Here is a 16,049-nt window from a genome sequence, read left to right on the forward strand (position 1 = left end):
CTTACCTGTACTGCTAGTACAACAACAAGAGCCCTGGCTTTATACTCCGTTCCTGGTTTCAGAGATGTGACACCCACTCCAAGGCTTTGTAAAGGGGGAAGATCCTCACAGAGACAATAAAGATAAAGAGAACATCACATACATGTAGCTGCTGTAACAAGACAAGACAGTAGCTAACCTTGCATGCAATAACCTGAAGAAACACTGCAGCCCATGCTCTTTAATCTTGTGCGTGACATGTGTCATAACAGAGGACTGGTTAGCCCCAGATGCTGGCAAATTGATCATGGAAACAAAGGCAAATAATTTTAGTCCATACAAACATGAGATTTTCCTCTTCTTCATTTTTACAGCATTTTCTAAACGAGATATTAAGCACATTTTCCCATGTGTCTATTGAGCAACATATACAAAAATAAAAGAAATACTCTTGAAATTTTGACAGAACTAAAACCACCTGTCATCGAACTTGGCACTTGTATTCTTGTGGCATTTCTATGTTGTTGTCCTTCAAAAATTCCACTCTTGCTTTCACATGTATTGACAGAAACATCAGCAGCATTTTTCTATTATCTAGGATACAACTGGACAACACACAGATTGCTTACCGTCCAGGCAGGATCTTTAACAGTACCAAGAAAGTTCTTTGACAGAGGGAAAAGTGCTCCATTGGTGTCTGTCATCATAATTAAAGAATCCTGAAAAGAAATGGTACCAGAAAAAAAATAAGTGCAAAGAAACAAGTGCAATGTTAATATGGAGTATAATACATTTAATGAGAACTCTGATTAGTCTCATGGTCATTTTACATCTGATGATCCACTTCAATTCACTTTGTTAAATTTATTTGTAAACAAATTACACCGGCTAGTCAATAGCACAGGCAAAACCTCCAAACAGATTTAGAGAATTTGAGAGTACTTAAAAAGATGATCATGTAAATACACTTAGTTAATAATAATAATAATAATAATAATAATAATAAATGATAACAGTAATAATAATAATAATAATAATAAAACTTTATTGCATACTTTTTCACACAAACTTGAATCTTACATGTATCTGGTAAAAATTCAGAAATTCTTTTGTTCCTTAAGTTTTTTCCTACAATAAATAAATCACCTCACTTCTAACGCATTTTATAATAATAATAATAATAATAATAATAATAATAGTAATGATAAGAATAATAATAAGACTAATAATAATAATTATTATTATTATTATTAATAATTAATGATTATTCACCGAAGTGGAGGCAAATATCCACCACTCTAACCGACACTGAGATGAATAATTGAAAGGCCGCGTGCAAGAACGTCCCATAGATTTTTCGGCCATTTTGAAAGTGTTCAAAAATAGCTGAATTTTGGCATGTAGGCTTCGTTGTACCTGAGAAACATTGCTCTGAATCTTTTTTGGCTGGGGCACTCTTCATTCTCGAGAAATAATGTATGCAAAAAGCTCAGTTTTCCAAGCAGCATCTTTTGGAGATCTTTTGTTGAACAAAAAACAAAAGAAACCTTATTATTTTGTTGAACAGCAAACAGGCAGACTGTTTATAGTGTATTCCACTGAATCTTAGCTGTCTTAAAGTCAAAGGAAAATAGTATATACAGCGGAAATCTGGGAACAGATTGTTTACATCGGTTATTGTGACGTAAACACAACACGTGAATCGATCGAGCAGCAAACGAAATACCATTGAACGAAAAAGAGATGTGCCACATTAGAGCTCTGTCAACTAATATCTTAAGCATAGTGTTAAAGTACCTTGTGTGCCTGCCTGGTGGTTGAGAGGCATCATAAAGCCTCGATAAACCTGCAAGTCATCAGCACGTTTTAAAGAATCAAAATGTGTTCTGAAACTTCGAAGGTAGCTGCTATACCATAATCGTGTTATCGGCGTTCGAAGTCAGACCGAGCCAGGCAGCAAAGTCCAAGAGCAGTTCTCGCCCAAGAAAAATACCCTCTCGTGAGTTGTGGCCCATTTGCCAAGCATTGCTAGTGTCAAAGTTTGGAAAGCGAGAACTGGTTTTTGACTTATAAAATTTGTCTTGTATCGACCGCCATGTTTTCCCGCGCACGAGGTGTAAAGACCCTTCCCGGCATGCATTGCGATCACGTTCTGCTCGCGTTTCTCAAACTGGTAACTAGATTGTTTCGGCTTTTTTCATTTAAAGGTAATAATGGCCAACAAGTAGCGATCGATTGTAACATAGATCTGTGATCCAGGTTGCGTTGATTTTATTTCATATCGGCATGATTTGTAGTGTTTTGAACTTCTGGGATCAGCAGACATGCAGATGTATGGAGACCCGTACGTTGCGCAGAAGGGTTAATTTGTTAATCTGTTAGGCGGTGCGTGACATAAAGCTACAATCGCGTTTGTCAAAAAATATGTATTTATCTCGTGATTTTTAGCCATTTAAGACGTTGCTGTATTTGGAAAAGTGCTTATTTGATGTTTATTTGTTCAGTGCAGATAATCATTGTCCCAGATAACCAAAGTAAGTTCCAGATGTTAACACTATTTTCCGGCCGCCATATTTTACCTATTTAAACCTGAAATCAACATTTTTGAGCTTGTAAGTTGCGTGAAATTAACATTTTGCTGTTTTCTAAGTGAAACCAACATCCTTTCCGTCACGCGTTACGTGAAATCAACATTTTTACATATTTAGACCTGAAATTAACAATTTTTAGCTTATAAGTTGCGTGAAATTAACATTTTGCTGTTTTCTAAGTGAAATCAACATCCTTGCCGTCACGCGTTAACGTGAAATCAGCATTTTTACCTATTTAGACCTGAAATCAACATTTTTGAGCTTATATGCTGCGTGAAATTAACATTTTGCCGTTGCTAAGTGAAATCGACATCCTTGCTGTCACGCGTTAACATGAAATCAGCATTTTTACCTATTTAGACCTGAAATTAACATTTTTGAACTTATACGTTGCGTGAAATTAACAATTTGCTGTTTTCTAAGTGAAATCAACATCCTTGCCGTCACACATTAACGTGAAATCGGCATTTTTTACCTATTTAGCCCTGAAATCAACATTTTTGAGTTTATACGCTGCGTAAAATTAACATTTTGCTGTTTTCTATGTGAAATCAACATCCCTACGGTCACGGGTTAACATGAAATCAACATTTACACCTTTTTTGACCTAAAATCGACATTTTTGAGCTTTTACGTTGCGTAAAATTGACATTTTGCTGCTTTCTAAGAGAAATCAACATCCTTGCCGTCGCGCGTTAACATGAGTCAACATTTTAAGCACTTTTGACCTGAAATCAACAAATTTGAGCTTATATAAGCTGCATGAAATTGACATTTTGCTGGTTTCTCAGTAAAATCAAAGTCCTTGCGGTCGCGGCGGGCCGATCCTTTGTTATAATAAACCGAAGCGAGATTTCGACTTATAACAAAGGCTTGGCTTGGCTATTATAACAAAGGATCGGCTCTGTTTATCATAACAAAGGCCCGGCTTCGTTTATTTGAAGGACTCGGTGGGAAAAGGGCGTCAGGTATTTTAATCAAAGGTGAACTTTGTCGAAAACGCTCCAAATTTCGCATGCAGCTTCATTCAGGTAGGTTAAGCAATGTCCCGTAGTTTTCGCGCTAAAGTTCGCTTCGTTCTCGAGATATTGCGTATGCAATAAACCACTCGGTTTTTCCACCCTGTGTGCCTTTTTTGCATACGTTATTTCTTGAGAATGAAAAGCAACCCAGCGAAAAAAACTTCAGAGCAATGTTTGTCAGGTGAAACGAAGCCCACATGCCAAAATTCAGCTAGTTTTAAGCACTTTCAAAAATGGCCGAAAAATCTAGGGGATGTTCTTGCACGCGGCCTTTCAATTGTTTTAGTATATACCACACAAGTTGAATAAATAGCGGGCCAAAGAGTAACTTTATTTGTTTAAGAGTAACTTTATTTGAAACGGAAGCCATTTTGTTTTTCCTCGGTTGCTCAGAGGTGAATAGTGCTTGGCTAATCACCTCCAAGCTAGCCAATCAGCGTGCACGAAGAGTGCTATTCACTTGTGTGGTATATACTAATGATAATAATAATGCTTTATTTATATCTATATTGTCAAGAACACAAGGTCAAGTCAACAAAAGATGTGGGTTGCCAATAAAAATAACCATCTACCCATGATCTCTGTCAATAACATTACTAACATTACTAACGTTACTAACATTATTAACAGAGATCACAAAGTAGATGATAGCATTGAGATTTATTTCTTACATCTCCAGTTGGGTATAACTGAATATCACTGGACCCAGGCTGACTAAGGAAAGTTGCACAGTCTTTTGGCATAGTTCCACCGGGTTCGGGTTTGGAAGATGCCAAGCTATAAAGAGCGTAACGAACACCAGATGGAGTCTTCAGCATCACATGAACTCCTGCAGATAAAAACAATACACCTGTACGTTGGTAAACAATAATCATTGACACTACTACAAATGTATGCCACTAGAAGTAATAAATTAAAGACAAATTGCCAGGTATTTACTGCAACTAGTACAAAATACACTTTTTCTTGTGGCTTATTTATACTACTGGTCAGGAGCTCCTTGGTGCAACTCAAATTCTATTGCACATCAAGAGACACAAGTGCACTGTCAATCTAGCAACCACTAATGCCTTTGCTCTTTTGGTTTCAAAGGAGCTCAGTCACGGCATTTTGAATTATTTTGGCCAAGTTCAAAATGACATGTATAGAGTTTAATTAAACTTTTCAAGATGTGCAAATGGCGACACACCCTGGTAGCTCCTTTCAGGGCAGACTGACGTTAGAAAGGAGGTATTTTTACATTTCTCCTCACTCTCTCTTTTCATCTGCCCATTCCTCCCTCTCTCATTCCCTTGCTTTCAAATGATCTACATGTACCTCTCACATTCAGTAGTAACCTAGCAAACAACTTCTACATCTTGCAGCCTTAGGACATAGACCATGACAATTCCAATTATACCAGGGCCGCAAGGCGGCCTGCCTGTATAATTGGAATTATATGAACAAATGAAGGGAGAAATGATATGAGAATAAATCAGGTATTGTCTGCTTGTGCTTTGATCCACACTTTTAATGCCCCAAGGGGTACCCCCTGCGAGGAAACTAAATGTATGACATAATCCCATCAAGACCTGGGAGCACTAACCATGTGCTCCCGGGATTCCTAGCAGCTTTTCAACACTGACTGAAGAAGGAAAAAATCAACACTGGCCAAAGCAGCAGTGGAAAAGATAACAGGGGGGATTAAGGGAAGGGTTCATATATTTCTCCCTTCATTTGTTCATATAATTCCAATTATACAGGCAGGCCGCTTCGTGGCCCTGGTATAATTGGAATTATATTTCACAAACTCCGGTCGAAATACATGAGAATAAATTATGTATGAATGAACTGAATGGGCCTTGAATATTTCCATGTTGATTCCAACATCTTTGATGGTAAGCCCGAGCCAGCACCCAACGGTAGCAGAGGAAACCTGTTTGTAAGGCTTAATATAAGAGATGAGCAAAGGGTCTGGTTTGGGGCATGGAAGAGTAGGGCAAACTGGATGCCATTTCTTGAGGTAGTGACAGAGAGTTTCAACAGGACAAAGTTTCCGATTGTGAGGGAAATGAGCGAAGAAGGCCTGACCTGAATGGTTAGGGTTACCACGCTTTCTAGGGGAAGTAAAGGAGAAAACAACTCCCTCTGGGAGGATTTTACGGTATCTAAGATTTAATTTAGCCAGAGAAGCTGCCCTTTCTGGGCAAGCCAAGGCAAAGAGCATAACAAGTTTCCTTGACGAGTGCTTGAGGGACAGAGAGCTGTTGCTTCCTAAGGAAGTTAGGTGCCCTGTCACCTTACTGAACTTACTGAAACGATCCAGATTTCTTCCAAAGGGCGTGCTAAAGGATTTTTATTTTAAAGTAATACTACCCTCTGTAAAATACGGTTTAGTTTTGTGGGGATCGTGTTGTAACTCCAACAGACTTGATTCTATAGAAAGACTACATTGCAGGGCGGCAAGAATCATTTTCAACTTGCCCAAAGACATGTCGACAAATGACGTGCTCAAATATGATCAGTGGCCTACCTTTTCCCTGTATTATAAGCTTGACATCCTAAGACTATTTTATAAGGCAAACAACGACAGCCTGCCCAAGCTCCTGATGAAAACGATACTTGAAAACCCCAGCCACGGCTATTCGCTCCGAGGGAAAGTACTTTCTTCTATACCACGATTTAACTCGCAATTTATGAAAGACTCACTTAGATATAAGGGATCTGTCATTTGGAACATAGTTTTATACCACGAACAACATAAAGTTTTTCAAGCTTTTTTGACCTTAGAAAGCAGGTTGTAAATAGAGCCTATTTTAAAGATTTTAACTTTAACGCCCTGTCGGCTTCGACAACCCGCCACAGACATAGTGACTTTATATACAATTAGTTTTAGTTAGTTTATTGTAATCATATAGTAGATTAACTTAGTAATAGTTCTAGTTAGCAATTAATTAAATAATTAATTTTATTGTAAATCTAGGAATTGTAATCTAAAGATTTTAATTGTAATTTTAAATTTTTAGCAAAGTTAAATTTAAATACACGACCCCACAAGCTTTTAGCTTTAATTATCATCGTGTTTAAATAAAGTTCATCTATCTATCTATCTATCTATCTATCTATCTATCTATCTATCTATCTATCTATCTATCTATCTATCTATCTATCTATCTACCTTCTTGACATCCCAAGTATGTGAGTACCTTGGTTTTGGAGGGTGGGAGTTGAGTATTCCCTTCATTAGCTTAGTAACACAAGGGTGATGACCTACAGGGAAGCTGTCAATCTTTGAATGTGTTGAGGAGATAGCTGAGCACAGTACATTTGTGGAGCAGTGCTCTAAACCATCTGAAAAGGCCTTTGCTAGAAATTCAAGGACTTCGGAGAGTGGGGCTGAAACAAGATTAATTTTCCCTTCAGTACACCAGCTACTCCAGCGGGACCATGCTGACTGGTAGGGCTTGTGAGTGGAGGACTGAGTTGCTGAGAGGAGCAATTTGGTAACCTATTATACTGGTAGTATTGTTGGAGATGTGACACATGGTTAAGATGAAGGCGTGGGAACATCGGATGTATCCTGTTCGGATTGGAGGGGTCCTGCAAGAGATGTGGACTGTGTGGCAGTAGGACACAGTTGCTGACTAAAAGATTCAACAGGATTGGCCATCGTGGTTGGGCTTGCCATATGTGACCTTTCACGCGAAAACGTGCATGAACGGAATTCCATTTAGAAGCTGTTTGAAAGCCGTCTGAGAGAAATTTGCATTCATTCGAACGACCTGGGTCATCCATTCAAAAAATTTGCATCCGTTCGAACGGCTTGATCACTTGTTTGGTAGAAACGTCCTGCCATTCGAACGACTTGCTCACCCATTTGCTAAAAACATCCAACCGTTCGAACGACTTGCTCACCCGTTTGGTAAAAACATCCATCCGTTCGAACGACTTGCTCACCCGTTCGATAAAAATGTCCAACCGTTCGAACAACTTGTTCACCCATTTGTTAAAAACATCAACCGTTCGAACGACTTGCTCACCCGTTCGTTGGAACATCCATCAATTCAAACGACCTGAGTAAACCGTTGAACGGCTTTGATCATCTCTTCAGGAAAATAATATCAAGACATACCTGCGGTTGTCTCTGCCTGTTCGCGTACTCGCGTGTTCATGTCACGTACACGGAATAAAATCCCTTTGATCACTTGAACAGTCTGCTAGCAGATTATGCGACAATCACAAAATATCTCCAAATAATGAAGCTCATAAAGAAACAGTCCAAGTAGAAAAATCGAACTACGGTGTAGTTAGCCTGGGATCCAATGGTTTTTGCTTCTGAATGCCGATTCAGAAGTGTTGTTTTCATTTTCTTCTTCTTGCATAATCTGTGAGCGAAGACAACTTTCATTCAAAGCTCACACTGAACCGCTGTGTGTGTAAACAACTGAGAACTACGATGTTGTAAATTTCTTTAAAAACTTCTCGCAAAGTTATTATTACAGGCAAAGAACTCTTGCAGGAAACTTGAAAGTCGCCTGTAGATGCGAACTTCTTAAATTCTACCCTGTTTACAATGCGGTTTAATAAACATTACCGGTGTAACTATGGTTGTGATAAGCACAGACACTTTAAATGATTTTCTGAACACCGAAATCTCATGAGTCTGCCTTGTGCATTCCTCTTATTTCGAAGAGAATCCACTGAATGAAACCTTTAGAACAGCAGCACTGAGCTTGAGTAGGTAAGATAACAATCATGTTGTTGTGACGCCCTGAATTTGCATCAAGTTTCAAACATTACTGATGCGTGAAAACTGAGTCACGCTTTTGTCATGCATGCATAGTCCTGTGCTTGTTTTCGTCGACTGAGAAGCTTGCTTATTTTAAAATTTGGGTTACACTTCCCAGTAAATATGTTGTTTTTTTAACCTTTGCCACAAGGGACATCCTGGACAGAAAAAGTCATTTCAAACGAGCTCATTTCACGCGGGATTTCACGCCGCTACCACACCGCGAGTCTGGGACTCCGGGACACATTGTAATAATAATTGTAAACAGTGAAATTTCCTCCATGTCGCCGAACAAGAAAACAAAGCAAACCCAGGCGATGAAAATGCACTGTTGCTAAACTGTTGTTGCCAAAGGCCTTATCTCTGTCTCAAGCTGTAAAGTTATTTTGAGACATTCTTGATTCACATGTTGCTCGCACGTGACCAAAATCTTCCACCGTCAGTGATAAAATCTACCGAATGATTTATACGTGAATGAAAACTCTCACCAAAAATGACTTCAACAAGGTTTAGACTTTTTACCAAGAAGCCGCAAGAAGTTGCCCGCTTGCGGACGCAAAAAGAAGTTCTTGCGCATGCATTATCTTTGGGCTGTACTGAAAGACAAAGAATTGACAAAGACTCCCATAAACGACTGTGTATAAAAGAATTCAGCTTTTTCGATCTGCTTCAGCAAACTCAGTTACGAATGTTCTCTGCATTTCAAGTTTACTTTCTTTGGCTCTCAGTGGTGAAATAAAGTAGTAACAGGAGCAGTTTCAATGATTAAAAGCCATCTGTTTGAAACTATTTTTAAGTGAAACCAATTATAATCATCAAGTTTACAAGCCGTTCGTGACTGCTCGTTTGAAGATTTCATGAGCCGTTCGAACGTTTAGATCAACCGTTCGAAATTCTTTTATGAGCTGTTCGAATGGTTCCGTTACCCGTTCGGAATGTTTTACGAGCTGTTCGAACGGTTACACTACCCGTTCGCAATTCTTCCTGAGTCGTTCGAACGGTTAGGTTACCCGTTCGCAATTTTTCCTGAGCTGTTCGAACAGTTAGGTTACCCATTCGCAATTTTTCCTGAGCGGTTCAAACAGTTAGGCTACCCATTCGCAATTTTTCCTGAACCGTTCAAACGGTTAGGCTACCTGTTCGGAATACTTAATCACCTGTTCGAACACTCATTGAAACCATTTCAAACGGCTTGGTGACCCGTTTGCAACCCGTTCAATGGCCGTTTGTTTCACCCATGTAACGGAAAGACGTTAATGCACGTTTTTGTGTGAAAGGTCACATATTGGTGCTACAAGCACTAGATCTGTATTGTCCTGAATTACCTTGTTGAGAACTACTGGAATGAGGTTGAAAGGGGGGAAGGCATAACCCTTCAGAGAATTCCAGTGTAGAGTTGGGGCATCTATATGAAATGCTCCTGGATCTGGTCTCCAACTGATGTATTGAGATAGTTGAGCTGTTAGGCAACTGGCAAACAGATCTGTGTTGCAATTTGTAAGGAAGGGTGTGATTACCTTTGGGTCACGTAGCCAGTCGCTGGAATCTAGGATGGTACGAGACCCTTGGTCGGCGATGGCATTTTCTTTTCCAGGGACATGCTGTGCAGAAATGAGGATGTCTCTGTGAAGACACCAATTCCAGATCTCCAGAGTTAAGGACATCAGAGGAACTGTTTATGTAAGCAACTGCAGAGGAGTTGTCCATCTTCAACAGTACAACCTTGTGAGACTGGCCCTTGAGGAATGTTTTTAGGACAAGAAATGCTGCTTTCAGTTCCGGAAAGTTGATGTGTCGAGTTGATTCCTGACTGGACCATTTGTCATTGGTGGATTTGCCCTGACATGTTGTGCCCTAACCTAGCATAGAATCATCCGAGAGAATTGTTAGATCAGGAGGTGGGGGAGAAACAGGGCTGCCATTGACCTTGTTTAAATTGTGTATCCACCAGGTTAGTTCTGCCCGAGCTTGGGAGTTGAGTGTTGGGAGTTGACAGTTGAAATTGAACAGGTGGTCTCTCAAGGTTTGGATAAGCAGAATTTGAACAGCCCCAAGATGCAAAGGGGCTACCCAAGTGGCAAGACAACAAGAGGAAGAGGAAGTCCAGTGATTGCAATAGAGTTAATGTCATTTGAGTTAGATGTCAAAGTATAGTCGTCCAAGTATACTATGATTTGGTACCCCCGCTTCGTCAGAAGGCGGCTACAGGTTTCAGAAGTTTGGTGAAGATTCGGGGTGCTGAACTTAGCCCAAAAGGAAGACCCTGAAAGGTGTAGTGTTTGCTACCCCAGATGAAACGGAGAAACCTTTGAGAGGATTCGTGCATGGGAACAGAAAAATAGGCGACTTTTAGATCGATACTTGTCATGTAGTCTCCCCTCCTGAGATGGGTTTTCAAACAATGAAGGTTTTACATCTGGAAGTGAGAGTTGCGAACAAATCGGTTTAATGAACCCAATCTATTACAGGTCTTTAAGTCCCTTCTTACTTCAGAACAAGAAAAAGGCAGCTGTAGAAGCCTTCGTCTGAAGGGCTGACCTCCTGAATAGCTCCTTTCTTTAACAGTTCCTGGACTTCTGCATTGATCAACTGAGTTTCTGATGGACCTGCTCTTGTAACAGGAAGGCAAGACTGAACTGGGGGTGAATGAAAATCTATTTGAAAGACCTTTACAATACTTAGAATTTCTGGGTCTGAAGTTGTTTGCTCCCGCTGGGATAGGTGCTGGTTGATTCTTGTTGGGCCGTCCTTTGAGGATGACAAAAAGCAGTTTTTTGCCCGGGTTTGGGCATACTTTGCAGAGTGGAAGGTGTGTCACATGGGGGCTGTTCTAGATCCAAAATGTTGGGAAGGGCCAGATCTCTGTGGAAATCGGTGCCCTGTATTTGATGAGAGGGTTTTAGAGAGGCCACATAATAGGTCAGCCTACTTTGAGGCAAGGGAGGGAAAGTCATCCCCAAAAAGCATTTTCTTAGCATTAGGTAAAGGGAGGTCCCCTAAATTAATCTTGGCCTTATTAATAGCTGCTAAAACCTTCTTTCGTCTCAATACTGACAACTGATAATTAGCTGAGCCAAGAAGGCATAGTGCCTGCTCTAACTTAAACTTAACATCTTCATTAGAGATAGTTTCCTTTGATTCAAGTGCATCATGTAGACAGCAAAGAGGGCCAGTGGCATTAAGTAAAGAATGCTGAACAGAGGTAAGTTCCTTATCACGTTCTTGTACATATTTCTTGGTTTGAGGGTTTGAAATTTGGTTGCTGATCGTAGTATAAAGTGTAGGCTACGCTAAAGCGTGAACAGATAGGACACTGCTAGTTTCCAAAATATCCAAAACTTGATCGTAACTGAGTTTCCTTCGGAAGCTTTTGTCCAAGAATGAAGAAAACACCTTGGATGGTTTCCAGGATGTGACAGAAGTGTCGGGGTCATAACATGCGGAGTCGGCGTTGTAATTTGACCCCGGATTTTGTATCGCCTGTACTCAAGGTGTCGTTTGGTAGCTTAACAGCCTTCTTTGGCAGCTCAGAGGCCTTGTTTGGTGGCTTAGTAGCCCCATTGGGCGACAATTCTGCCTCAGCTGATGGCTGAAAAGCCTCATCGCCATTGACAGACTCAAACGCGGGGTCTTCAGAAACCATCAAGGAAATGGCATCGCAGTCGACTTCATGATCTGGTGCAAAAGCCGTTTTCTGTTGTTCTAAGTGGGACTCATAAAGGGCCAAATGGCTATTACAGTTGGAAACATCATTTTTAAGGGTCTCAAGAGACTTCAGAATGTACTCCAGCTTGTTGTTGTCCTTTGAACAAAGATGTTTGGGTGAGTTAGATGGCAAGTCCCGATCGTGCGAATGGTGGAAAGGTGAACGTGATTTACGCTTGCGATGTGAAGGCATCGTATCTGGCCTCAAAAAAACGCTGTAGTTGAAGGAAACCACTGTAGGTTGATTCCTGCAAGGAAATTTTAAGCAAGAGCGACAAAAAAAGGGGAGAAATAAAAGCTCGAATATGAGTGAAAAATACTTACCTGTCTATAGGATTGAAGCACAGCAAAAAAAGCTGCCAGGAATCCTGGGAGCACATGGTTAGTGCTCCCGGGTCTTGATGGGATTACATCATGCATTTAGTTTTCTTAGGCAGGTACCCCTTGGGGCATTAAAAGAGTGGATCGAAGCACAAGTAAGCGGAGAAATACCTGATTTATTCTGATATATTTCAAGCGGAGTTTGTGAAATATAATCACATATATCAAAGTTAAGTAAGACAAAGTTATCATAACTACATGTAAGAGTAAACTAATTGTACCTTTGCAGTTAACAGTCACAGCCAGAGGTTTAGCACCTGAGGGGACAGATAAAAGTTTTGGTGTGCGTTGAATACAGTCAGGAATCTTGTTTGCAGCAGATGACTTAACCAGCTATAACGAAAAACCAAGCATTACATTCATTATTTATGTACAGAGATTGCCAGGAAATTAAAAAGTGCAATTAATTTTTACACATTATCATATCTTACATATAATTATCAGATTATCAGTTTGGTGCCACATGAATAAACTATGGAACTCTGGTAGCTAGCTATAGTGCACGCACATGCAGTCTAAGGCTGAAAATACTGTTAGTTTTACAGTCATGTTAACTAGTAATAAGATATTTTTGAACAAAACTTTGTTACATGAATGAACTGATAGGATGAAACAACCGATTAAACATAGCAGTCACCTGAAGTTCATCCTTGCGGAGAAGACGTACATCTTGCAGAAGAGATCCGCTGGCTTCTTCATTTGAGAGAGCTGCAGCTGCAGCCTGAAGAGCACTATCTTTGGGTGGAAACTTGACAGCAGCATAAGGTCCATCCACCTGGAAAACAAAATAATGCAATGCATTGAAATAACTGCCTTGCATTTTCTTGTCCTCATTTGGGTTTTGCCTTTTGCCAGGCTGATTGGTTGGGTACTAAATGTTAGAAGTGTTATCAATAACAAGGTGTAAGTAAAGCAAAGCCCATTACTGATAATTTTGTTTTGCCAACACTCAATCAAAAACAAATCTAACCTATCCAATTATCGTAAATTAACACTATATAAGTGGTATCAACAGTTCAAGTACAAACGTAACACCATTTTGTTGAGAGTTCATATGCACTGAGATACTGTAAGCTGGGATATTTCCATAAACTACACTGCGTCCTTCTAAAAAAAGCTAGATACACTTACTTTAAGTACTTTTCCAACAGGAATGTTACGTTTATCTTCTACAAAAATAACATCTTTCAAATCCCAATCCTGAACAGATTTATCTTCTGCTGCCTCTACTGATGGATCCTTTTTACGCTCTACAAATGACAACTAAAAAATTTTAAAACACTAATCCTACATTTGAATTCACAATATTGAAGGGGTGAGTGGAATAAAGCCCTAAGTGACTTTAATTTTGGAAAACATCGAGGCAACAAGCATTGAAATACCTTGCAGCAATTTATACAGTTTACTCTTGTTTTCATTATTGTCTAAAATGAACTAGTAGTAATTGCTAGTTCTTTTGAGACAGTAGCTAAAACCCGATAAACTGTGAAAATTGCTGGTAGGTATTTCAATCTTGGCTGCCTCATAATTTCAAATGCCCATTGAGTTTTATCACAGTGTAATATTATACTAGCTTAGGCTTCTTCATTTGCTTTGTGATATAGCGGTAATGTGGCGAAAAACAATAAAATGTGCTTTTTCTATGTTTTATGCTCTGAGAAAACATGGGTTTTTCCACCAATCAGAGTGTGCGCAGGGTCCTATCTGAACTATAATATGTGATAAAATTAACAAATAGATTCCATGTTCTGGTGAGTCTGTTTAGTCATAGATTACAGATGATGTCAAAATGTGGTAGGACCAAAAGAGTGGCACAAGAGCTGTTAGGTGAGTATGTTGCTGATGTTCTTACCGCAATTTGACGTCATCTGTAATCTATTACTGAATACATTGTTTGTTTGTTACTGTATATTAGGTTGATTTCTTTTGTTATTTTTTTCTCTCAGAAAAATTTGCTTGTATAAAGCTACTCTTCAATTCGAGAAACAATAAAGTTCATGTATATATGTATGTTCATAGATGCACAGCAACATGGAGTCTACTTGTTTTACACAGTAAAGAAGGAAAAAAAAAATGTCAATGACATCGTCTATGCATTACCTACAGGTCTTCCAATAGATAATAAGTTAGAACCAATCAAAATGCAAGAATATGCAATTAATGCCTGAAGTGCATTTGCTGCACTTGTAACCGAAATTAAGTCATATTGGCCATCCAAAACCTACACGTGCTAATATATGTGTACATGTATTTCATGACTTGCATCAACCATGGGGTGTACATGTAGTCCTTGACTCTCTAGCTATATATCAGCTTCCATTAAATTAAACTCACTCAGGCCAAGAGAGCCAGGAACATCACTGTCTTGTTCCTCAATAAGTGGTGGATTAGGAGATTCTTCATTCCCTAGTGGCAGCACTTTAAAGCAGCACTTCTCATCCAGATTCCATGCCGATTCTAATAACTGTCCCATACCAGGGATACCAGAAGAGATGTTGAAACCAATAGAACCAGGATGATACAAAGGACAGCTACGTAAGCAGACCTGATGTTGAAGAAAAGCAATACTTCGGCAGTTGTTAAGTTGGTACAAGATTTTATGTGCAGCTAACACCTTTCTATCACGGTACTACAAGTTCTGTATAATGTTCACAAGAAACACTTGTACATTGTAACCATATGCTGTAACAGGCATACATGTACTGTCCACATTTGGCTAACACTTTGTAGAACCAACTTTCACTTATCTAGTTAAAATCTGCAACATTACAGAGAATGGTTGAGCCCTGAGTCCACTTATCAGTGATTCACAATTTTAATTTTTGATCATACTAACAATCTTTGTCATAAATCTCATTTTCATAACAGTCTGCCCAAACCAAACCCCAAACCCTATTGATAAACACTCTGAACTAATACATGAAATTCAACACTGAAAGGGGAAAGGGGGATGTTGACAAGTATGTTGTAGTTGAACTTCTGATCATAATTTCAATTATTTGAAGTTTCAATTAAATGTGATGAGTACTACAAAGGAGTAAGTAGCCTTTAAAAGACTCTTTTTGACGACTGACACCTTAAAAACCTGACAAACAGAGGGGTCTTATAGGAAACAAAACCCTCTTTCTCTTTGAATGCCTTGCACACACCTCTTTTTCATAATCCAAGAGGTTTCCCAAGAGCATAAATTTTCTGATTAGGAGACATTGAAAGGGAAGTTAATCTTTCAAATAATCAGCTGCCTATTGTTAGTTTGGTTCTTTTTATGATGTCTGTGAATTCTCTTGGCTAATCTGTTTAAGTCAAAGGGTGTAAACTGGGGGTAACAAATTTGAATTATAGTTAGCTAAGCTAACCCTAACCCTGATATAGTTATAGCAGTGCACATAGACATACGTAATTAAGTAATGCATGCATCAAATCCTTTCATACGATTATTCAAAGATTTAAATTTTCTCTCTGTTTACTGTTAAGTTTCACTCTTGGCATGGATTACCTGAACTTCTCGTACTATGCAGCTGGTGAAGGTGGTGCGGTTTCTTCTTGCCCTGGCCCGAGCTTTTTCTAATAGTTTCTTTCTTTGCTCAAATGGAAGTACACCCC

At 39.3% G+C, this 16,049-nt stretch overlaps 1 protein-coding gene and 1 long non-coding RNA gene across 2 annotated transcripts in view; both read right to left on the reverse strand.

Moving 5' to 3' along the window:
* Positions 1 to 16,049, reverse strand: part of LOC149105403 (uncharacterized) — a 110,051-nt gene that overhangs the window by 46,013 nt on the left and 47,989 nt on the right. The window lies entirely within an intron of this gene.
* The window catches only part of LOC110044101 (E3 ubiquitin-protein ligase UBR5-like), a 52,547-nt gene that overhangs the window by 35,022 nt on the left and 1,476 nt on the right, over positions 1 to 16,049 (reverse strand). The window contains 8 exon segments of the mRNA XM_089271495.1: positions 6 to 104; positions 609 to 698; positions 4,264 to 4,421; positions 12,668 to 12,779; positions 13,084 to 13,221; positions 13,578 to 13,696; positions 14,781 to 14,991; positions 15,943 to 16,048. Coding sequence (XP_089127621.1) covers positions 6 to 104; positions 609 to 698; positions 4,264 to 4,421; positions 12,668 to 12,779; positions 13,084 to 13,221; positions 13,578 to 13,696; positions 14,781 to 14,991; positions 15,943 to 16,048 — 1,033 coding nt within the window.

The sequence above is a fragment of the Orbicella faveolata genome, unplaced genomic scaffold, assembly GCF_042242905.1.
Source record: "Orbicella faveolata isolate gen_17 unplaced genomic scaffold, um_ofav_v1 contig_34, whole genome shotgun sequence".
NCBI classification, from domain to species: Eukaryota; Metazoa; Cnidaria; class Anthozoa; order Scleractinia; family Merulinidae; genus Orbicella; species Orbicella faveolata.